The sequence below is a fragment of the Ptychodera flava genome, chromosome 12 (assembly GCF_041260155.1).
Source record: "Ptychodera flava strain L36383 chromosome 12, AS_Pfla_20210202, whole genome shotgun sequence".
In the NCBI taxonomy this organism is placed as follows: Eukaryota; Metazoa; Hemichordata; class Enteropneusta; family Ptychoderidae; genus Ptychodera; species Ptychodera flava.
Window position 1 is genome coordinate 252439 of NC_091939.1, and position 24920 is coordinate 277358.

Here is a 24920-nt window from a genome sequence, read left to right on the forward strand (position 1 = left end):
CATGTGTGGAATTTGGTAGACGATACAGACAAAATTCACCCTTCCAATCAAGGCAACATTTAGAAATCCAATTACGAATCTGACTTCAGCCACTGATGAATACAATCTTTAGTTCTCTCATTGATGTTGTAACATGAAAACAAAAATGGAATTAGGGATAATTTGAGATTGTTACACAGTTCAACAAACTATAAGTTACTTTAATCTAAAACCCTTAACCCTTTCCCCCTAAATGAAGCATAGAATACGCAAGGTGTTGATGTTGGACAGAAAGTGTGATGTAATTTGGTAGTTTAGATACACTGTCCGCTTGCCTGTAACTACGATGTAAAGCAATTAAACAGAGTCAAACGGTTCTTGTCCTGAAATACCGTAGTTTGCTGAATTTCACAAATTCAATGATGCTTTCATCTTATGCAACAATCTTAGGTCTGTACCAGCAGCTGATTGAATTTCTAAACAAGAACAGGGCATCCTGTGACAGTAGCACAGTACAATAAATTACCGCAATTCTGTTTGATTTGTACCAACAACGTTAGTTTTCTTACAACTTCATTCAGTTCTGCACAAAAGTAATAATATGAAGTCTCAAGATAATTGATTAATTATATTTATTAAAGTATAAATTTCAAAGAAACTGTTAAATAACCATAAAAGTCACATTCTACAGGTACTACAAATGCCATACTTTTGGGATGCCAGTTATGACAAACTGAAAGGGTCATTCTCTGAGAAAAGTCAGCATATAAATTTCTTTTTTGTCTTTTCTATTTGGAAAGAATCACTATTGTCTTGTTTCATAGAACAGGTGCAACTAGTCTCCCTACTTTCCATCACATTATTCTGTATGGCTGAAGACACAGTCAGAGGAAAATTTTACAAAAAAGCTGTCTCCTCTCTCAATCAAGCATATTTTTCTAAATCATTTAAAATGGGAATTGACAAGAATGGTGTACTTAAAAGTACGTTTTCAGAATTTTTACAAGAAGTCTTATGAATTTTTCTAGACACGGGGACACTTCACAGAGGAATCTACAATCGTACAAATCATGATGAATTGTGGAAATCTCTAGTACTGTGAGTAGCAGTGTTTTCAGTGTTAATCGACTCTATCAGTATAACACTGTGACATCAACTGTTTTTAGTGTGTTCAAATTCTGTCGGTGTCACACTATGATAGTATAGTGTGGAGGCACTGTGGTATAACTCGTTTTGCATCTCTGTCATTGTGACATTGTGACTGTACCAGCAAAGCCAGAAAATAGTGTCAAATTATGCATTTACAAGGTAATCTGTGGTACTATGTTTGATGTCATTCGTATTTGCTTCCTCTGTAAGTTATCACAGAGACTGATTGCATAATGAATACCATGGCTTTTATGTGGTATTGTTTTATTCATGATTTTATCCACTGAGATGAGTATACACATTCAATCATGGCACTACTTACAACAAAAAGACCAATGAGGACTTTAAACAAGTTCTATGGTCGATATGACAACATTGCGGCCAAATACGACAACTTAAATGATTAGCGACAGCATTCAAAGCTTTGACTTATTACAGTGATTCATTTACTGTATCATTTCATACAATTTAGACAATTTTAGGGCAGAAAGCACTATATCATTTAGGATAGCAAAGTTGATAAGACCTTATCAGTTTCCTCTTCAATGATACTACATTCCTAACAATACAGTGACCAATATACTGCCTACGATTTGCCAGACTGCCTGCTTAGTGTCTTATCTACACTCAGCCTCCCTACAATTCCATGTCTTCTCTGAACAAAATCATTTTCTAATCAGTCAACAGTGTATTATAACATTATTGTATGGGTCAACACTGCAGTATTACAACACTATTCTATAGACAGAACACGCATTTGTATTTTGCAACACAAGGAATTTTGTAACTAAAAGCAAAATACATGTATCTGTTTTGACTACTGAGCCTGTTACTATGGGCTATTTACTGATGTGAAACCACAGACAGGGAGATTTGAGTGTAGACAAGACTGTGACACACCTAGCCAGCTGGGCATAATACGGTAGTAGCATTGTAAACACTAATCAAAGTTCCGTATCGTTTTGTTGAGAAGATGGGAAGATTTCACTGAATGTTGAAATGGACTTTTATACCTGAATCATGATATGGCGCTTGCAGTAAGTTAGTGGGTGATCTTGTTTAAAGTGAATATGATGAAATAATACTAGTTGAAATCAACAACATACAAATCCACTAGGAATGTTGATTTTCAGACAAAACAATGATACAGGTAAAATGGAAAATAAAAGCTGAAAACAACAATGCATATCACCTAAAAGTTACAAAAGACAAGGGTTACAAAGGAGCAATGAACTTATCTTTGATATGTGAGACATGTAGGATCTCTTTAGTGACGTGTTTCACTTTTTAAAGGATATATAGAAACAGATCTTGTATGTATACACGAGGTATTTCAGTCAAATCTCAATATAAAAACTTGAACTGCATTTCTAATCTTGTACATTTCAAAATTTCTATAAAATATTAAAAAATACTATGATATAAAAATATTTTTTTTCAAGATGTACACCACCCGATCAGCACAACTTTACAAAATTTTGACGTTGAAATCGTAGATTTTCTCTACAAGTTTCCATTTTATAATTTTATAATTTATAAAATTCTTTACAAACTTCCATGGCTTAAAGACTTGCATTTGTTACTAGTTCAATATTCACTTTAAAGATGGCCATGTTTAAAACAGTATCACTTCGATCTCATAAGTCTCCCTCTATGCTTAGATTTGTGTAAAGCTTGATCTAATTTCTGAAGAATGCACTTCACAATAAGTGTATTAGTCTCAAGCTATCTTTAAGTTCATTTCAGTTACGTAGCCATAATAAGCAACCTGTGAATACAAAAAGTAGTAACAGACCCAAAGACCAACAAACAATACAGCTATGCTTAATAATGTACGTTGAAATAAAAAAGAACAAGACTTAAAAAATGACACAAGAAACAGAAAATTCTTAAAAAGCTACAGACAATATAACTGAAATATTTTAAAAACATCAGGTGTGAAAGAACCCACTCAATTTAAATCACTTGAAAATATTTCAAAACTTGAAAGAATTTATAGTGGGTGGAGATTTTCAATGATGAATTTAATCCACAGATTTACAAACATTAGTTATTGATAAATTATGAGTGTACAAACACTGACATACCCTGCACATTACATTATTGTCACAATAGACAGACCCTGGGTCTTTGCTTTTACGTGCATTCAAATGTTACATGAAAACATTGAGCAATTGACAGGTTGAGGGCGCTCTTCAAGCTCCACTGAATGTGCAGAAAATCGAATTTAACAATACCTTGTTACATTTACTGGGCAATAAAACGGAATAAAAATTAGATCCGTTTGACAGACAACTGCTAAATTTTTGAAGAAATCTGGATTTCTGATAATAAGACTTAAGCACTGGTCTGAAGTGTCTGCAATGTAACAAAATATGAATACATCTACTGTGGAACAGTTGGTTGATAAATGGACATCCCAAGGACATCTGAGTAAAAATATGTGGGCATCCTAAGGACATCTACGTAGGGTAAGTTGCAATAAATGGACATCCTAGGGACATACAAATTAAAATAACACATGTAAAGTGTTTGTTTTCCAATGTAACTAAGAGTAACTAAGATGAAGTACAAATGCTACCATGGAAACAGCATCTTTACCATAAAATGCAGTATTAGTCACAAAATATATGATAATCACAAACTTAAAGAGTTGTACTTAAAAAGGTCTACTCTAAAATAAAAAGCTGAAAACCTTTCACCAGAAACAATTTACATATTTTCACTTAACACAGCAATTACTGACAATCTATGAGTCAAAAGAAGATTTTCATAAGCACCCTTGTTGACCTGTTAAGTTGAAGGTTGAAAAAGGTTGTGTTATTACCAGTAGTCTATATTGAGCAATGTAATTTACATGTTAATTGAGAATTTTCAAAAACTGTTGTACATTACAGGTTAGTTGAAAACTTCTAGAAGTGTCGTCAAATTATGATTATATAGTGTGATTTAGATTGGGTGTTTGATCAATAATTACACAGCTCAGCACTGAGAATCCGTAAGAATTGGACTGATATTTGATTTCAGCTAGCTGCTTGCCAGTGTAACTGTCCTGTAGACTCTTAACTTTGCAGTTCTCACCTCCCGTGTGCTTCAACTGATGTTAATAGTATAACTTTAAAGCAGATGCTATGCTTGGCTCTGTTCAGTTAAATCTAAGCTTTAAACTGTTTACATAACTGTCAGATTTTGCCTATTCTACTTAATTTAGAATTAAAACCCTGTATTTTTGGTTGTTAGTTTTAAATAAAAAGTCATTTTACCAGAAAAACACTTCATCAGTCTCCTTTTCTATGGCAACAAACTTTATAAAACTTGAAAATGCAGATCTGAAACCCTGAAACCATGCTTTGTGTTTCTTACCATGAAGCACCCTGGGAAGCTCCATTATGATGTCACCGGTACCAGGAAAACACTGGTCAATGGTTTATATAGCGTTTGATATCATATACATTGGCCCCTGGTATTGCAGTTCAAAAATTAAAAGCATTTAATGTTGGCAAGTACAGTAAACACAATCCTCTACCTTACCATTTGGTAAAATATAGGTACAATGAATATGTACAGTATATTATACAAAACATTTTTTAAAATGCAGGTCTGACTCCTTTTTAATTCAAATGGGAATTAAATTATATCATAGTGTTTAACTATAAGTTTATTCTGGCATATCACATCGAGGTAATACGATAAAAACCTGTCATTTACATTTTGGCCATCAAAATAGATGAGTTAAAGTGTATCTCATTCCCTGATTATTATTATTATTATTATTATTATTATTATTATTACACATGAACATTAACATTTTCTTCAATGTTTGTGACACTCAGAGACATAACCCATGATACACAAGTAAATCTGAATTATTTCATACAAACATTCAAATATGAATTGACATTGAGAGGAAAATGTATATATTGGTTCCCTATAATGAGATATTCAAGAACTTTCTCAGCATATTTCCTTCAAGCCTGAGAAGTCAGCAATATTAGAGTTAGCTGTTTGAACGTTTCTGAACTGCATATATGATTTGTGGGAGCTGAATTCACTGAAGATGATATCATTGGCTAATCTACATGTATCACTTTTGGGAGTTGAACTCACAGGAGATGATATCATTGGCTAAATAAAAGACAGTTATCACTTCCTGTCTTTCTAAATTTCTAAATTAACTGAACTTTAAAATGTTCCTGGGTGAGTGAAAACTTTTTACCATTGATATATCCAATATATACGGTGGCCCCTACACGCCACGGAACTCTATTACTTTTGAATATAAACTCTAATCTTTCTTGACAATATCTTTAATATTTGTAAGAGATTTTATTTCTCCACTGCAAACTTTTAATTTTGTACGGGCAACTTTATCTTAACATTATCTTAACTTTAACTTCTCGAAAGTATTTTTGTTTTAACCATAAACAAAATATGTTTCTCAAAAGTATTTTTTATTTTGTAAAACAAAAGTAAAAATTGTTCAAGATAACAAACTCCCTACACGTCATGGAAATTATTACTTTTAAAGATAAACTCATATTTCTTGAAAATATATTTAATATTTGTAAGAAATGTTATTTCTCCACAGCAAACTTTTATTTCTGAATGGGGAAACTTTATTTTTGGGGTAAACTATTTTTAAAAACTTTTAACAAAAAAAAATTAACTTTTAAAAAATAACTTTAACTTTGAACAAAAATTTGTTTCTCAAAAGCGTTTTTTATTCGAAAAGAAGGAAAAATTGTTCACAGCAAGAGTTAAAGATTTTTGCTAAGTGCGAAATGAGTTACTTACATGACATAACCTTATGTCTTTAGAGCAGAAAACTTAAATTCTTAAAGAAAAGTTTTATTTTTCCAAGAGTAAAATTAATTTCTTTTATATGGAAAAAATATTTTCTCAGAGCAGCAAATTGAAATACAGAGAATAAAACTTTTTTCTCAATTGCGAGAAATTATTTTCTGAAGACAACAAAGGAAGGATGAAAAAGTCAAACTTACTTTTCTTCAGAGCGAAATTTATTTCTGAGAGGAGAAATATTTCATGTGAGGGCGCAATTACCTATAATGCATAGCAAACTCTTTCTAGCGAGAGTAACCATATTTTGGGAAGAGTAAAACATTTTTCCGACGAGCAAAACTTTATTTTAACGGCGGCGGAAGTTAAAGTATTCCACCATGCAACACCCAAGTTGATGACCCAGAGTCTCCGAGACAACCATGACTGACTTGATCGGCGATACAGGCACGCTAGCCGGCCCTAGCTGCTTTACAGTACCTCGAGGTTTTACCTGGGTATTTGGGTCGGACGGTTTGCCGTACTGTACTGCAGCTAGCCCGGCCCTACCCTGCCTGCATACGATGCTGTGTGTTGGGGCCGTATAACGCCGGGAACACACAGCATCGTACGCAGGGCTATGGGCACGGGCACGCAAACGAGTCAGTTCAACAGTTGCCACTTGTCTGAGTCCCCGAAGAACGGTTTTGTGTTTGAGTGATTCGTCCTGACTGCAGACGTTGTGCGACGGGATGGACCGCATTGGGTTCCTTCATTAGCTCTGCATGGGCTGTGTGTTACCGGCATTATACGGCCTCCCACCACATAACGCCGGTAACACACAGCCTAGCCCTGCGTACCGTGCTGTGTGTTTCGGGCGTGTAACGCCCGAAACACACAGCACGGTACGCAGGGCTACACACAGCCCTGCCATGCAGAGCTATTCCTTCATCAGTTGCTGTGTTGTTAATGTTATGTTGTGTGATAGTCATCTTTTCTATAAGCCAGATTCGTAATTGATAGAGTCTTCGACTGAAACTGAACCTGGCCCGCCAGATTTGACCACAGTCGAGTGTGGTTCAATCATGGATGTAAAAAATCATGGTTCGATACAGTAGTTGTGGGTCCACAGCTTTGGTGTTTTCGGACGGGATATGCCTTTTACGGGCTGGTTGACTTTCACGTTTTTGACCCCCAAAACACACGTGAAAGTCAAAACCAGTCCGCGACTGTGGTCAAATCTGGCGGGCTCGGTTCAGTTTCAGTTTCTATAAATTACGAATCTGGCTTCTCCTCTTCGAAAAGATGAATATCACACACATTGGTTGTGTGTTACCGGGCTTATGTGGTGGGAGACTGTATAACGCCGGTAACACACAGCCCTGCAATGCATAGCCCTGCGTACAGGTCTGTGTGTTCCCGGCGTATAACGCCGGGAACACACAGACCTGCTAATGAAGAACCCCAATGCGGTCCCGTCGCACACCGTCTGCCGTCAGGACGAATCACTCAAACATAAAACCGTTCTTCGGGGACTCAGACAAGTGGCAACTGACCCGCGTGCCTGTAGCCCTGTGTACGATGTTGTGTGTTCCCGGCGTTATACGGCCCCAACACACAGCATCGTACGCAGGGCAGGGTAGGGCCGGGCTGGCGTGCCCGTATCGCAGATGAAGTCAGTCATGGTTGTCTCGGAGAGCAGATCGTCCATGTAGCCGACACGAACACGAAATGTCTGATACCGGCTACCAACTCGGAGACTCTGGGTCATCAAACTTGGGTGTTGCATGGTGGGATACTTTAACTTCTGCCGCCGTTAAAATAGTTTTGCTCGTCGGAAAAATGTTTTACTCTTCCCAAAAATATGTTTACTCTCGCTAGAAAGAGTTTGCTATGCATTATAGGTAATTGCGCCCTCACATGAAATATTTCTCCTCTCAGAAATAAATTTCGCTCTGAAGAAAAGTAAGTTTGACTTTTTCATCCCCTTTTCGTTCTTTCTCAGTTCAGTTTTACCAAATTCTTAAACCACACTCATATGTAGAAAATATATCTTGAAGGAATTAGTTTTGTTGTCTTCAGAAAATAATTTCTCTCCATTGAGAAAAAAGTTTTATTCACTATATTTCAATTTGCTGCTCTGAGAAAATCTTTTTTCCATAAAGAAATTAATTTTACTCTTGAAAAATAAAACTTTTCTTAAGAATTAAAGTTTTCTGCTCTAAAAACACAAGGTTATGTCATTTAAGTAACTCAGTTCGCGCTCAGCAAAAATCTTAAACTGTCGCTGTGAACAATTTTTACTTCTTTTCGAAATAAAAAACGTTTTTGAGAAACAAATATTTGTTCAAAGTTAAAGTTATTTTTAAAAAGTTAAAGTGTTTTTGTTAAAAGTTTTTAAAAACAGTTTACCCCAAAAATAAAGTTTCCACGTTCAGAAATAAAAGTTTGCTGTGGAGAAATAAAATTTCTTACAAATGTTAAATATATTGCCAAGAAATATGAGTTTATGTTCAAAAGTAATAAATTTCCATGACGTTAAAGTTAAGATAATGTTAAGATAAAGTTGCCCGTACAAAATTAAAAGTTTGCAGTGGAGAAATAAAATCTCTTACAAATATTAAAGATATTGTCAAGAAAAATTAGAGTTTATATTCAAAAGTAATAGAGTTCTGTGGCGTGTAGGGAGTCTGTTATCTTGAAAAAATTTTACCTTGTTTTACAAAATAAAAAATACTTTTGAGAAACATATTTTCTTTATTGTTAAAACTAAAACTACTGTCGAGAAGTTAAAGTTAAGATAATGTTAAGATAAAGTTGCCGTACAAAATTAAAAGTTTGCGGTGGAGAAATAAAATCTCTTACAAATATTAAAGATATTGTCAAGAAAAATTAGAGTTTATATTCAAAAGTAATAGAGTTCCGTGGCGTGTAGGGGCCACCGTAAATATATACATATATTATTGCTTTCAAATTAACACTCTACATTTCTGAATAAGCTGAAGTTAAGAACATTCCTTACCGGATGAATATTCTTCTCAAGGCTCTATCAGATATTTAAAAATTATTGTTATAAATTTACAAATTAGCTTAGGTTCAGAACATTCCTTTCAAAGTGACAATGGACATATTGGAAAGTCATCATAATTATTGCTTTCTCATCAGTGTTCTAAAATTCTAAATTTAAATTCGCCAAAGTTTACATACAGGTTACTCTTTTTTTTTAACTAACTGATGATTTGAACTGAGGTGTTAAGTACAATGGTAAACTGAATGTAAACAATGAATTACAAAATGTCTCTTAATCCAGTCAAGTCTGTAGCCACAGAAATGTGTATGTAAAATATTACTTTGTACTGATCAAATACTTTGTCTTTTTATAAATTTTTTTAGAAAGTATTGTTGACAAAAATGGAAGAATCCGTAAGTTTGAGAGTACAGCACTCAAAATGATGAACAGAAAAATCCAGTGTTTTTAGTGAAAAATATTCAATTGAATGTTAGATCAAGCTACTTATCAGAAACATGGACATGTTATGGTTAACAAGTCATCGTTGATGACACAGTCCCCACTTGTTAATCGGTATTTTGATTACAGGTCCTCAAAGAGGATAGAGTCCTCTTCATTAGGTCTGTGATAAAAATACTTTTGAATGAATTTGCTTGATACATGTCTGAGTTATGGTTCAGGACATGAAAAAAATCGTAACAAAATGGTCGCACAGCGGCCATATTGGATCGCATCACAAAACAAATTGATGTGCATAGCTATGACATTGGTCGATGTCCTTGTACCAACTTTGAATAAAATTGGTCAAAACATGTGGATATGCCTGAGAAATGGCTCTGTACATGAAAAAATCGTAATAAAATGGCCGCCTGGCGGCCATATTGGATCGTATCACAAAACAGATTGACGTGCATATGTATGACATAGGTCAATGTCCTTGTACCAACTTTGAATAAAATCGGTTGAGATATGCCTGAGTTATGGCTCTGTACATGAAAAATCGTAATAAAATGGCCGCACAGCGGCCATTTTGGATTGTATCACAAAACAAATTGCCGTGCACAGCTATGACATTTGTCAATAAGCTTGTACCAACTTTGAATAAAATCGGTTGAAACGTGCCTGAGTAATGGCTCTGTACATGAAAAAATCGTAATAAAATGGCCGCCTGGCGACCATATCGGATCTTATCACAAAACAAATTGACATGCATATCTATGACATTGGTCAATGTCCTTGTACCAACTCTGAATAAAATTGGTCAAAACATGCCTGAGTAATGGCTCTGTACATGAAAAAATCGTAATAAAATGGCCACACGGCGGCCATATTGGATCGTATCACAAAACAAATTGACATGCATATCTATGACATTGGTCAATGTCCTTGTACCAACTCTGAATAAAATCGGTCAAAACATGCCTGAGTAATGGCTCTGTACATGAAAAAATCGTAATAAAATGGCCGCCTGGCGGCCATATTGGATCAGATCACAAAACAAATTGATGTGCATATCTATGACATTGGTCAATGTCCTTGTACCAACTCTGAATAAAATCGGTCAAAACATGCCTGAGTAATGGCTCTGTACATGAAAAAATCGTAATAAAATGGCCGTCTGGCGGCCATATTGGATCGTATCACAAAACAAATTGACGTGCATCTGTATGACATTGGTCAATGTCCTTGTACCAACTATGAATAAAATCGGTTGGAACATGCCTGAGTTATGGCTCTATACATGAAAAAATCGTAATAAAATGGCCGCCTGGCGGCCATATTGGATCGTATCACAAAACAAATTGACGTGCATCTGTATGCCATATAAAGTAATCCTTGTATCAAGTTTGAATGAAATTGCTCCAGGCATCTCAGAGATATCTGCGTGAACGGACGGACGCACGGACGCACGCACGGACGCACGCACGGACGCACGGACGCACGCACGGACATGACCAAACCTATAAGTCCCCCCGGACGGTGTCCGTGGGGATTAAAAATTTGTTGAAGGAACATTCCATAGTCAAGTTAATTTAGAGTGTTAAGAACAGATTTAAAATTATGCTAATTATCAAAAATAGAAGATACATCTCTGGAAAGTACAGATTTAGGTTTAAAGGTTTCCTAAATTTTCAGCTCAATTTTTAAGTTCAGACTTAGATTTAGACAAATCTAACTTAGTTTTCTATATTTTCTACAAAAGTTAACATACCTTACTGCAATATCACAGACAAAGGAATCATTTTGAATCATAGCCCAATCAAGAATCAGGATTGTTACACTGGCATATAATTTTTTTTAAACCCATCCCTTAAAATAATGGAATCTTCTTGATACCTTGCACCTTCACAATGAAAACATCCCTCTGAGTGTGATGGAATCTTCTCAATATCTTGCACTTCTCTTGACTTCAACCTTACATTGTTGTAGTAGAACCCTAGCATAGGTGATACCTGAAGACCACATTGGGAAGAAAAAGAAAAGAAATTTTGTATTTTATACAAATATATCAGTGTTTTTTAGTTTATTGTGGTTCTACAATTTACCTCACAGAAATCTAGGCATTTTCAGTATACTCTGGTACATGTACCTGCTATTTCGATGCATTATGATCTAAGGTGTTTATATAAACTGCAAAGTCATTTTCCATGTACATCAAATAATGATCTCTTAGAAAGCAATATGTCTCAATGAAAACAATGATGATCATAATTAATACACATCCCTGATATCAATTTTGGTTAGATCACCTCAATGTTTTGAAAATACATTTTACCAATAAAGACAACAATTTCATAATGTATTGTACAATTTACCTCTCTTCAGTCTTTCCATGGAAGTTTTACTTCCAGAATAGGTTGGTCTTACATCCCTGCCCAAGTCTTCAATGACAGATAACAGTTCATTATACTTGCTCTGTGATGGTTGTCCTGGTTCTTGCAGCGCCCCCAACATGCTGGGTGTCATAGTAAAACTTGTATTTCTAGGTAATGATCCAGCAGACTGTACTGGAGTTGAGCTTCGTGATGACGGAGCACCTGTCGGAAGAGAATGAATGCCATTAACCCTTTGCACCCTGACCTCCTGGTACTCTATGATGTCATCGGACATTTCTGTCTGAGCCGGGTTCAAAGGGTTAAAACAAAGATTGTAAAAACCATCCTTCAGTCAAATATTTCAAGAGTCAGAAGACAGTAACTTTAAACTTGACAGGGCCCTATGATGGTCAATTTTACAAGGTGAAAAATTAGCTTAGTTATGTTGCCAGGGTTACAATCACATTAGGAAAGAAGAGAAATTTTACAGAATCCCAGACCATTTACCTTATGTTCGTAAACACCAGTAAAACAGCAGCATGTGCACACTGTGTATCACAGATTGCAAATAATCATCACATTTTGCAGCCAAAGTATTTAACATCACAACGACACACTTAAATTTCTTCCCCATACATGACGCAGCCACTTGATTGTGTCGTCATGTTTTGAATTTGGAAACATACATATCATTTGTTGGAAATGTGGTTTTATATTAGCCCATATCTGCTATATCTTTTTGCATTCTTTTTGATGAGATAGTTTGAAATCAAATGACACTCATGTGAAAGTACTTACTGACATGTGACCATAGGATGTTTTTCAAACATTGGCGAAAAATGCACAATTGAAATTTTAACAATTACCGTATAAGTAAGTTATTGCATAAGTTGAAAGTAAAAAATGGCCGCTGTGCATGTAAATATGTGCAAGATCACCTTAAATTAATCGACCAATTAATCCATCACCAAAACTTGAAAGGATATATCAAAAAGATATAGCAAAACGGGGTTTAAATGATAATTGCAATGGCATTCAATTTCTTTTTTTTATCCCCATAGATTTATCATTTGTCATGTCTTATTCAAGATGGTGATGGTTTGGTTTAGGGATAATAATGGTGGACAGTGGACTTAGTTGCTAGGTAATTTGTTTCCCTGGTAACAAGCTGCTAAAATTAAAAATATCAAGGTTTTAAAGATCGATATAACCCTATAACTCAACATTCAACATTCAAACTCCACATTTTCAACTATACAACTCAACATTCAACATTCAAACTCCACATTTTCAACTATACAACTCGACATTCAACATTCAAACTCCACATTTTCAACTATACAACTCAACATTCAACATTCAAACTCCACATTTTCAACTATACAACTCAACATTCAACATTCAAACTCCACATTTTCAACTATCGAACTCAACATTTTCAACTTTCGAACTCCACATTTTCAACTTTCGAACTCCGGGATTCGTATTCTCCCTAGGCATCCCTAACTTGCTTCATTGTAGTTACCCACGTTTTTCCTTCTGGGCTATACTACGTCAGAACGCGTCATAGATACGTCACATGACGTTTCGGAGTTTTAGAGTTATTCCTATGTGATGTTCTAGAGGGTCCAAAAATATGAACCGGAAACACTTGTGATGCTATAACTTTAAGATTTACCGCCGACCTCCGCCATCACTTAGGCCTAATTCGGTCGCTCTCATGTCGTCTAATGACAAGAGCATGCGTGCGTGGCTCGCCATGGCTTATTTTAAAATAACAACTCGCTTGTTAATTTCCACACTATTACAGCCAAAACACAACTCAGACACTAAACACACCAAAGCACATACAAGACGAGATGGCTGATGTGTGAAGCCACTTTCCCTTTATTACACCGTGACCACTATGTTCAACATCATGTATATCACGTTGAGCGGCTTGCACTAGCTGGACAATACGCTCACTACACATTCCAATGCCACTTAACTGTGACAAAAGTCTAACAAGACTCTCAAACCTACGTGACACATCTCCCCGTCTGTCGGGCTGGTCAAGGTCAAGTAGCAGCCTAGACAAACTACCACTGACGTGGTCACGAACGAACTCGGTGTCGTCCAAAATTAACTGCGAGGTCACCATATGTTTGGGACTCCCTAACAAAGTGATAAGTAGTTTCATGTAAAATGACACCGACGATTTTTCAAAGTCGTATTTGACTATATGTATGCTCATTTTGGCTTGTGTTCGCTGGCTAGTGGTCTAGGGGGACCTATGACTTCGATAGTTGAAAATGGGGAATACGAATCCAAAATGTTGAGTTCCATAGTTGAAAATGGGGAGTTCGAAAGTTGAAAATGTGGAGTTGTATAGTTGAAAATGTGGAGTTCAAAATGTGGAGTTGTATATTTGAAAATGGGAGTTGAAAGTTGAAAATTGGGAGTTGTATAGTTGAAAATGGGGAGTTCGAAAGTTGAAAATGTGGAGTTGTATAGTTGAAAATGGGGAGTTCGAAAGTTGAAAATGTGGAGTTGTATAGTTGAAAATGTTGAGTTTGAATGTTGAATGTTGAGTTGTATGGTTGAAAATTGGGAGTTCGAATATTGGCCTTGATTACGTGCCATACATACCGAAAAATGTATGATGTTTTTGCTGAACAAAGGAAATATGGATACACTGTTTTGGTACTGTTGACATCTACGTATACCTCAATGCTTTGATGTCACTCAGGATTCTCGGTAAAATTTACAAGAAACCTGATCTAACAATTGAAGTTTATTCACTTAAAAAATGCTATTGAGGGCTGGCTGCAATAATACAGTAAAATCTGTCTAAACCAAACCCTTCAGGAACTGAGAAAAATGTTCGGTATGGAAAGGTGTTTGGTTTATAAAGGTCCTTTTAACATAGAGTTCTATTGGAATGGGACTTGGAAAAGGGTTCAGTTTAGATAGGTTTCCAGTCTAGACAGGGTTCGGTTTAGACAGGTTTCCCTGTATTGCCAAATTCTCAGGTTGCCATTGGTAACCAGTTTGACTTACTATTTGAATGCTGCTGTCCCTGATGACCGTGTTTTGACTGAAACACCTTTTGCAAGGGTGTTTGTTGTTTGTTTGTTTTCTCCACTGTAGCAGATGATGCCTTTGCTTCACCATTAGACTTTAAGTTGATTGGTTGTGCAATATCCATAGCAACAGATAATTTCTCTTTAAGGACAGTTGATTTTTCAGATTTATCTGATTTTTCATCTTTTGCATTACTGGATGTCAGGTCAATGGGCGTATCATCTGATTCTTTGCTTGTCAGGTTACTTTGCTCACTGACCGGCGGATCTTGCTGATCTATTTGCTGATCACTCATCTTACAGCTTTCAGACTCTACTTTGAGGTCAGAAGATATGGTGTTAGTTTTGGATGTTGATGGGGTGGAGTTGCTGCTTGATATCAGATCCATTGGACTTTCATCTTGCTGAACTGTCTCCAACTTTCCAGACACAAGACTTTCCTGCATTCTTTCTTTGGCTGGGACATCATCACTTTTTTCACTTTCATTCAGTTTATCATCATCCATAGTCTTTTCCTTCTCCATTTCTTTCTCTTCCTTCTTGTCAGATGTGTTATCTCCATCTTCCGGAGTAGCAGGATTTTTCCCATCATTCTCTTCCTGACTATCATCACTTACATCATCTTCACTATCATCCAACAGATCATCATCATCAAGACTGTCTCTTCCAAGGTCCTCATCATCTATTTTCCTCATTTTTTCTGGCAATTCCATGGATTCTATCATTCCTGGTTGTCTCGATCTCCCCCTTCTGACGGATTTGGAATCAGGATCACGGAGATGCTGCACTGGATATGGATTAGCTGCGGTTGGCATTCCATCTGGGAAATGTTTGGAACAAACTCTATCATATCTAGTAGGGGCCCAATTTATTCTAGAAGGTATGTTCTGACAAACGATTTGAGTCCACACTTTTCTGGTTTCTGGATCTTTCATTTCAGTTGGAAAAGGAAACAATGTGAATGGTGGTGAACACACACATCTGCCGGTACCATAGTTACATTGGTGTTTCTTACAAGTGAATTTCTTCCATAATCTTAGTTTTCTAGTGTTGTTGCTACAACACGACACTGCACATACACAGGTTGGCATGGTGATCTTCAAGTGTTGACACACAATACGGCCTGAACCTGATGAAGGAATATTTGAAAATATATCAAGTTGGAAAAACTAGACAACACATGAAATTACATTTCTGAAAAACCAAATTTCGCTAAAGGAGTTCAAAACTTTCAAAAATAAAGTAACACAAGGTATCAGGAGATCATAGAATACACTATACTGTGTGCTTTCTGGGCTTGAAATACCCAGGTGCACTCTACACTATGCATGCCCATAAACCCTTGAAATACCCAGGTGCACACTACACTATGCATGCCCATAAACCCTTGAAATACCCAGGTGCACACTACACTATGCATGCCCATAAACCCTTGAAATACCCAGATGCACACTACACTATGCATGCCCATAAACCCTTGAAATACCCAGATGCACTCTACACTATGCATGCCCATAAACCCTTGAAATACCCAGATGCACTCTACACTATGCATGCCCATAAACCCTTGAAATACCCAGGTGCACACTACACTATGCATGCCCATAAACCCTTGAAATACCCAGGTGCACACTACACTATGCATGCCCATAAACCCTTGAAATACCCAGGTGCACACTACACTATGCATGCCCATAAACCCTTGAAATACACAGGTGCACACTACACTATGCATGCCCATAAACCTTGAAATACCCAGATGCCACTCTACACTATGCATGCCCATAAACCCTTGAAATACCCAGGTGAACGCTACACTATGCATGCCCATAAACCCTTGAAATACCCAGGTGCACACTACACTATGCATGCCCATAAACCCTTGAAATACAGTATACATGCTGAATCACTCTGCTTTTCATTGTTTTGACTGGAGATATTTTCACATCAGTAAATGTTTTGTTGAAAAATGAATAAATATAGACTAAATGTTAAATCTATAGACCAAGACTTCTTAGCTGGATATGTGTAAAATTACCTGTGGCCTGCAATAACAATTAAGTGCAAAGACTTTCAAACACTCAGCAGACTTATAATAAACACTTGGTTGTATGGTCTATGTACCGGTATGCACTTGGAAAAACTTGCACAGGATGATGGGAAGAATAATTTAGAATACAATATTGACAGACTACAACTGGTCTACGTTCACTCTCTGAGAAGCAGGTGAATGCTATTTGAAATTTGAAATGCAAAGGTCACATCTTAGTGAGAAACAAATATTTGAAGCTCTTGCTTACAGCAGAGTTTTGTACACCTTACAGTTTACTGTCACTGAATGTTTGTGAGAAAGTATTGATATTGGAATAGTTTTTATATTAAGATAGTTGAATTAACAACAGTTTGATCTCAAAGCAAGTTATGTATTTATACACCAAAAACTGTATTGTGTGTGCATATACTGAATGACAATGATTTGGTTCAGCATTCTGTCTCTGAAATATTATTAAGGGTGAGTGACAATAAAAAATATCAATATTCAGTTAATATAATTTTCAAAATGACTTAAGGCGATACCGAAGGATTCAAATTGCTAAGCAACGGTTGCTAAGGGTAATTTCCAAAATCAATCAAAATACAAAGTTTTCATGGTTTTCTTTGCATAATAAAGATTTACAGAACCACACGATTCCACAAGACCCAGGTTTGTCGCACGATTGTTCAGTGACGTCACACATAAACAAATTTTCAGAGCTCTACTTTAAAACGTTTCAGCTCCTACAAATTTTCACCAAATTTTTCAAAATTTCAGAATATAACACATGAGATACCTGTTTAGAGCCCCTAGCATGGATTAGGTTATCTGTTCAAGTACAAACGATTTTTGAACAGAAAAATATCTACTTTGCCATTTTGTGAAATTTTAGAGGGTTTTACGGCGATATCTCACAAACGGTCCGGAATTTTTAGAAACGCCTGCTTATCTATATTCTCATGCATGACTTCAATAATCCTACCAAAAGTCAGCTAAATTGGTTTACAATTGAGAGAGTTGAAAGATTTTGAGCATTTTCAAAATACCAGGAGTCAAAAATCCATAGAAAACAACAGAACGGTAAGATTTTGCATGTGCAAAAGTGCGCGTTTGGAACGTTGCCAGCGATAGCAACCAACGCGCGCTTTGAATCCTTCGGTATCGCCTTAATAATAGACATTTTCTGATTGCTTCTGATTGCTACAGGCAATGGTCACTAGTGATGAAAGTACATTTGGAATATTTGAACCCTGCATGCTACAGGCAACAGTCAGTAGTGATGAAAGTACCGGTACGTCTGGAATATTTGAACCCTATGTACCGTTACTTACTGGCATTTCTGTGAAGCATACAAGTGACCCGTAATTGCAAGGAAAGGTTCAGTTGTACTACAAGGTCACATCAGACTTTTTAGAAATATCTTTTGGTTCCTATGAAATTAGATCTACACATTGAAGTCCAGGTTGGCTTACAGTTGTGGTTAAAATCTGGTACAGAACATGAATAAGCTGAATTATGGACATTTACATGTTGTAGTTAAAAATCTGGTAGAAAATTAAAATAAATGAGCTGCATTGTAGAGAGTCTACAACAAGTTGTACGAATTAGAGACATTTCACATTATAGGTATGCAGAAATCATTTTAATTGCCTAGATGTTAAAGCTGCATCTCATTGTGCACTGTATGGACCTGAATTGTAATGTGCTGTCTAAATTGTTCTGAATAGGGTCTAATATGTCAAATGTACTGTCCATCCAAGTTAGATTATGAAAAGTCACATGGTTAGAAAATCCGTGACTAACGCGGCCAATCTGTTACCGGAACGAAATTTCAATAAAGGAATTCGAAAATAGATTTTTTGTTGATTTTCATGCTAGGCTAAAATCTGTCGTATATTGAAACATACCCTATTTCTTTTTCTATTTTCAATATCAATTTACCATTTCGAAATAAGCATTTTGGTGCTACTGCGTGGCAGAAAGTGGCCAATCGCCCTGTCCAGTAAAATTTATTATCAGGCTGGCGTAAATTGAAAATAGGAAATGCAGGCTATTTCCTATTTTCAATTAGGTGCAGACATGCGCAATGACATTTAGTGGCGCCAACCCAGACAGCAGAGGGAGTCCGACGTAATTAAATAATGATTACATTGTTACAAAAATGTATCCCGCGAATTGAACAGATTTTGATTTCAAGATACACTGACCCTTGTGGTATATGTGATGGCGTAATTAGCTCGAAACGAGAGAAGGCAGATCCCCTATTCTAATTTGAATGACCGTCTAGGGCACGTGATCTTTTCCCCTCAATGGACCGCCAAACTAAATTCCGTACAGGCATTGCATGCACGAAAAGTAATAATTACGGTACACAATAAAACATAGGGCCAAAGTCCCTGAAGCTACTATAGACATGGATACAAAATTAAGTATTTCCTGACTGTATGAAATTATCTCACTTAGGTCATCCTAGGACTTGTAAACCAAATATTAAAGCTGTCTGACCAGCGGTTTTGAAAGAACAAGCAACTTAACAGTTGACAGAGCTCTGCTGTGTTATGTAGAGAATAACCTTTTGTGACACATGTATTGATGAAGAAGGTGGATATCTTTGATTAACATTGTAAGTGAGTTCTGTTGAATAAGTTGAGACTGTACATACTAAGAGAAAGCACACTGAAGAGACAAATGTTTGAAACTTAAGAAGTTCAAGGTCATCAAAAGCATTATAAGGAATCATGTAACTTTCATTGCACTGTTTACACAGATTGCATAATTGCTATAAATAGAACATGAATCTTATAGCCCAGCTTTACCATAAAAACCCTATCAGTTTGACCACTCTTTTAATTGACCACTCTATTTTTTTCCTCAAAACGTAATTTTATTTTATCCTTACCAAGTCAACCATAAATGGAAATTAGAACTTTCTCTATCTCTATCTCTATTGACTATTTTGAGCAATTTCTTTTAGATAACATACAGGGCACAATAAATGACGGTTCAGAATATGTCAAAGTTGGGATTCAGGAAAGTTGCCTTTACATGTTTTAATCCTCCAAGATGGTAACGATTTCACTATGGACTGTCGAAAAAAGTTGAACTTTGTGATAATTCTACACTAAAATTATTTTGGTTTTGATGAGTTCATAATTAATTCAATTATTTAAAATCATATTAATTATTTTTTTCTGGGTGAATTGATAGGGTTTATACAGTACAAGAATTACATACAATGTAAGTCAAATTTTGACCAAAAATGACAAAAAAATTCCTTAAAAATACACATTTGCATATTTCATCACAATTTGAACAAATCTAAGTTGGGTTACCCCTAGGGACCTGTATACCAAATAACAAAGCTGTCTGACCAGCGGTTCTGAAGAAGAAGATTTTTTACCAAAAACACCTTTTTTGGCATTAATTTGCCTATTTTCAACAATATCAAAAAATTAAAAAAAATAGTTTCTCAAAATCATATTTTCATCTACACAACAAATATCAAATCAGTAAGTACTGCGGTTCTCAAGATATTTGAGTGGACGGACGCCTCACAAACGGACATACATACATACATACATACATACATACAGACTGACGACGGACGCCGGACGAATACCCATCCCAATAGCTTCTATAGACATATAGTCTATAGTAGCTAAAAATGGACCCCAAAATCTGACATTCTTGAAACAACGTTCCTTAAGTCTGAGACCGTCGATAGTCGTTTGCGGCATTTTGTACCCTTTTTTCTCTATTTCACGGACAAGTGATAGGGAATAAAAAACAGTGACTCCCCTCCCCGTGATTTTAGACCACACATGGATAAGCTTACCCATTTCCCCCCGACAGTGACACCACCGGGTGCATTCCTGACTCGCACCTTCGGCGCTACGCTTGCGGCCCCAGTCCCGGGCCCCACCCAGACCCCGTATGTGCGAGAGACAACAATAATAGAAAAGGAAAGGCACAACAAGGGACTGTCGATAGTCTAAGTTTTGTTGCCCCGTCCCAACCAGGCCCTGACAACAGGTGGGCGCTTTGATAAACTGTACCAAGAACCCGACCAAGAAGAAAACATCACTCCCAGGCATTTGTTTGATTTGAAAGATTTATGACTCGTACATAGCAGACCATTTTGGCATACGCGTTGGATGTCTTGGCGCTCACAGGAAAAGCTGGGTAGCTATGCTTGTTACGCAAAATTTCAAAACACTCTTGGATCTGGGGTTCTCAAGAAAAAAGACGACCTTACAATAGTGCGAAATATAGGAGAAATATGAACCAGAAAAAAGTACCTAATTAATTAAGAGTCAGTGAAATAATTGCAGATACAGTTACAACCATGTCAATGACCAATAACATTGTCCTGACACATCAGTGTAATCTTTGTTGTTGTCTGACAGCTGACCACCACTATTACAGTCTAGGGCAACAAGACACCTTACGGAAAATAGTGTTCATGATGATGCCCTTATTAAAATAGTCACATTTTCACCTTAGCGCTGAAATGGTTGTACGTGTAAGAACATTGTTTACCAGATTTCAAAGTGTTATTCTAATCCTTTCATCGATAAACCTTTGCAAAAAGTACGTGTTTTCACGGGCCTAGATGGTGAACAAAAAACTCCCGCTTTTCCACTGATGATTTTGAGAATACGCGTGGGTATCCAAATTTCCACAAGAGAACCACAATCAGGTGAAGAGCAAATCTGGCACCAAATACGAATCCACTTCCGGGCTGATGATTCGATGAATGTAATTTACAGTCACAGTCCCTCCGAGGGGCTGTGTTACAGTGTAACAATTACCGTGCGACGCCGCACCGTCTCTGACGTCTGCGTGAGCGACGCAGCATGCCACTGCGCATGTCTGCACCAAATTGGAAATAGGAAATAGCCTGCATTTCCTATTTTCAATTTACGTCGGGCTGGTGAGTGAACAAGGCTTCGCGTTGGCCGCAATCTGCTAGCCGGAATTACCATTATGCTTATTTCGAAATCATACGCTTATATTAGAAATAGGAAATAGAAATATGAGTATATTTCAATATTCAATAGATTTTAGCGTACAAGAAAAATCAACAAAAAATCTATTTTCAAATTTCTTTATTAAAATTTCGTTGCGGTAAACAGATTGGCCGCGTTTTGTCACGGATTGTTAGACCCAATATGAAATGTGTAAATCTAAGATGTATGCAGTGTAATGTGCCTATATCTCACATTCACCTCATTTTAGGGTTCGTACAAAAATCAAAATCGGCCATCATCTTTGACATATTGATCCTGACACTGTGTAGAACAGTATAGACCCAATGAAATTTCAGGTTTCCATGCTAGTTATATTTTAGGTTGGTGTTTAATAGTTTAGTACAGAAATCAGTAGAACACTTCAAATGACCTGCACATTGAACATTTTACACTTTTCAGAGTTTTTATTTGAACCCTATATATTTTAGGTTTGTATGTTACAATTTAGGTTGACATATTTGATATCACTGAGTCCAGCATGGACAGAACAACATAAATTATGCTGAACACACACTGTAATGCACTTCATACAATGTTCAGGGTCTAACGTCTCTAAAATGAGCAACATGAAGCTCATTTAAGGTTTTCTACGATATGTTTTGAAAACCTAGAAGCACAATGATTACTCAGAGCGCATTTTGGCTTGCCTCTGTAAGGCTGAAATCAAAAAAGTCCAACATCATCATTTACATGGGGATCTTAACCCTTTTCCTGCTAAGTTCACATTTCACTATCAGGTCAAGTTGGTTAAAACTAGTGAAACACAACATGTCCCGTATGGTGCATTTGAACAAAGACTTGAAGATTTGAAGGTCCCTGAAGACATGGATGCTGTAAACTTGATTTTTACAGACTAAAGCTGCTGTAACATACCAAGTCAAGTGGGTGAAAATATGGTTTTGGCTCAATAGCACTTTTTACTGACTTGGCAGATGGGGAAGTGATACTGTCTGGCAGGTAACTGTTTAATATTGCATTGTGCAGATCTAGACTGTGTAGGGTCTAATGTATATGTAACAGTGTTTTTCATCATTGGAGTCTAGACTCGAGGGTCAAATATGCCAACATGTTATTTAAAAAAATGTATGGACCTAACATGTGTTGCGTCTAACTTGCCTAAAAAAATTTCAACATGCAGCCTGGAAAATGAAATATGAGAAAATTCACCTATGACCATGGATGTGTGTAAATTGGTTAGACAGATATTAGAATAAACACACCAGCTCACCAGTTATTTTAAGATGAGGTGTGCAAACATGCCATCATTAGCAACCACTTTTCAATTGTGAAGTTGAATATATCGAGAGTACAAAATTTGTCGTACATATCAATGTGTAAAATATATTAATGCACGGTTACTCTGTGGGGTAGAGTAACCGTGATTAATTCAAATATTTACAATTTCCGTGTTACTGTTGAGCAATGCAAACAAACAAAGGATAATATAAGGCTACCTTTACTTCAAATAAACATTAATTTATCATTTTTTTATTTCAAACGACTCTATAGCGTCGGCACATCAACCTCCAAACATCACACCCGGCATCCATCGATGGACATACCTATAGGAAAGATACTATAAATACAATGAGGTACATTTCTTTATACCTCCATGCTAACACTACTAACTTCTTGTGACGCGTGACGTTGTCCTCCAAAAAGTACGTTTTGGCCAAAAACACATTCAAAATTTGAATCAGTCAAACGGGTGAGACACGAAAGGCTTAGTTCATAGGAATCAAAGATCCTATTTTACCGTATTTAGCAGAAAAACTCACCTAAGGAGGGACGATAGACGCAAACCGGAAAGAGTCGAGAAGGACGATCAGACGCTGTTACCTCTTGACCTCCGGGCGACCTTGCGGTTGGAATTCTGGGAGTACTGAAATGCTTGTATCCTCAGCGCATTGGTCAGTACGCGTTTACTCACCTACCGACATCGACAGGAGTTGACAGGCCTCTGCATGCCATTTGCTAGTTAGTTGCAAATACAGAATACGCAAATCACAGCAAGTGAATATGCATCGGATAATATGTACGGTAACTTTAGGTGGAAAGTTAAAAATGAGTACCGTATTTCTGACTTCCAATGAGGAGAATTCGGTCAGCTGGTCAGTCAGCTTTTTAATACTAATAGGCTATTCCTGTTCACTCACTAGGTTTACAATTTTGGCACTTTTCAACAATCATTAACCAAGCTAGTCTACGACTTCTCTACGTTTTCCCACAAGGTATTGGTTTACCACAGGGTATTGCAAGCATTATTGGTCTAAAAGTTATGAATATGATCAGTAAATGTCATGTATTAAACTTTTTTCCATTATAAGCTTACGGGACTGGTCAGTTTCTTCAGCCTGGGGGGGGCGGTGGATTCATGGGGGGGTGTCACCCTTGTTTTGACTTCGGTGATAGGGGGGGTCACCATGTTTTTGAAATGCCCAATAGGAGGGGTCAGTGTGTTTTTGAATTTTGACACAGGCTCATCATTGCCTAAAATGCTAGTGTCAGCCACAAAGTTCATCATTCAGTTGTATTTTTCGGCGCGCCCTTCGGGCGCAAAAATTTAAAGCCCCAGTATTTGTAACTTTTAACCTTTTTTTATGTTCGAAATTACATATTATTCTCTTATATCCATCGTGAAATGTTGTTCAGTAAAGAAATAAGCCAAATTTGTGCTCCTGTAGTGACATACAAACGCTAAATATTGCCCGATCTAGTTGGATTGCCGCGCGGGTTTGTTGACAATTTGTAGGCTGTGCAAGTGATCGAGAACGCCGATACTGATGACATCATCGAGCCTGCAACATTCCTGGGGTCTTGCCATGCCACGCCACACTGCTGGGTAATCGCCCACGGTCGCCGGCTGAATGACCTGCGAATGGTTTTATTTTGTTCTTCTCTGTTCAAATACGTACTGCTACTGTGTTTCAGAGGATACAGAACTTTGGCAGAGGAGGCTGACATTCTATTCTGGTACAGTGTGCGTTATATACGGATTATTCAAACTGCAGTCGGCAGTGCACCGATGCGCACCCTGCAGTTGGTCACTCAGAACTCCGGGTA

At 36.9% G+C, this 24920-nt stretch overlaps 1 protein-coding gene across 1 annotated transcript; it reads right to left on the minus strand.

The window, feature by feature from the left end:
* Nucleotides 1-1366: 1366 nt before the first annotated feature.
* LOC139144636 (uncharacterized) lies at nucleotides 1367-23745 on the minus strand. The gene is made up of 5 exons (XM_070715340.1): nucleotides 23636-23745; nucleotides 14770-15921; nucleotides 11731-11952; nucleotides 11252-11367; nucleotides 1367-3622 (listed from the first exon to the last, which is right to left on the minus strand). The coding sequence occupies exons 2-4, from the start codon at nucleotides 15881-15883 to the stop codon at nucleotides 11300-11302; spliced, it is 1404 nt and encodes a 467-aa protein (XP_070571441.1). The 5' UTR covers nucleotides 15884-15921; nucleotides 23636-23745; the 3' UTR covers nucleotides 1367-3622; nucleotides 11252-11299.
* Nucleotides 23746-24920: the final 1175 nt, after the last annotated feature.

Coding starts and splice junctions, on each gene's coding strand:
- LOC139144636 (XM_070715340.1), bottom strand. CDS start 15,883: ATGCCAACCTGTGTATGTGCAGTGTCGTGTTGTAGCAACAACACTAGA. Junction 11,953..14,769: donor GGGACAGCAGCATTCAAATA/GTAAGTCAAACT, acceptor CTCTTCCGACAG/GTGCTCCGTCATCACGAAGC. Junction 11,368..11,730: donor CATGGAAAGACTGAAGAGAG/GTAAATTGTACA, acceptor TGTGGTCTTCAG/GTATCACCTATGCTAGGGTT.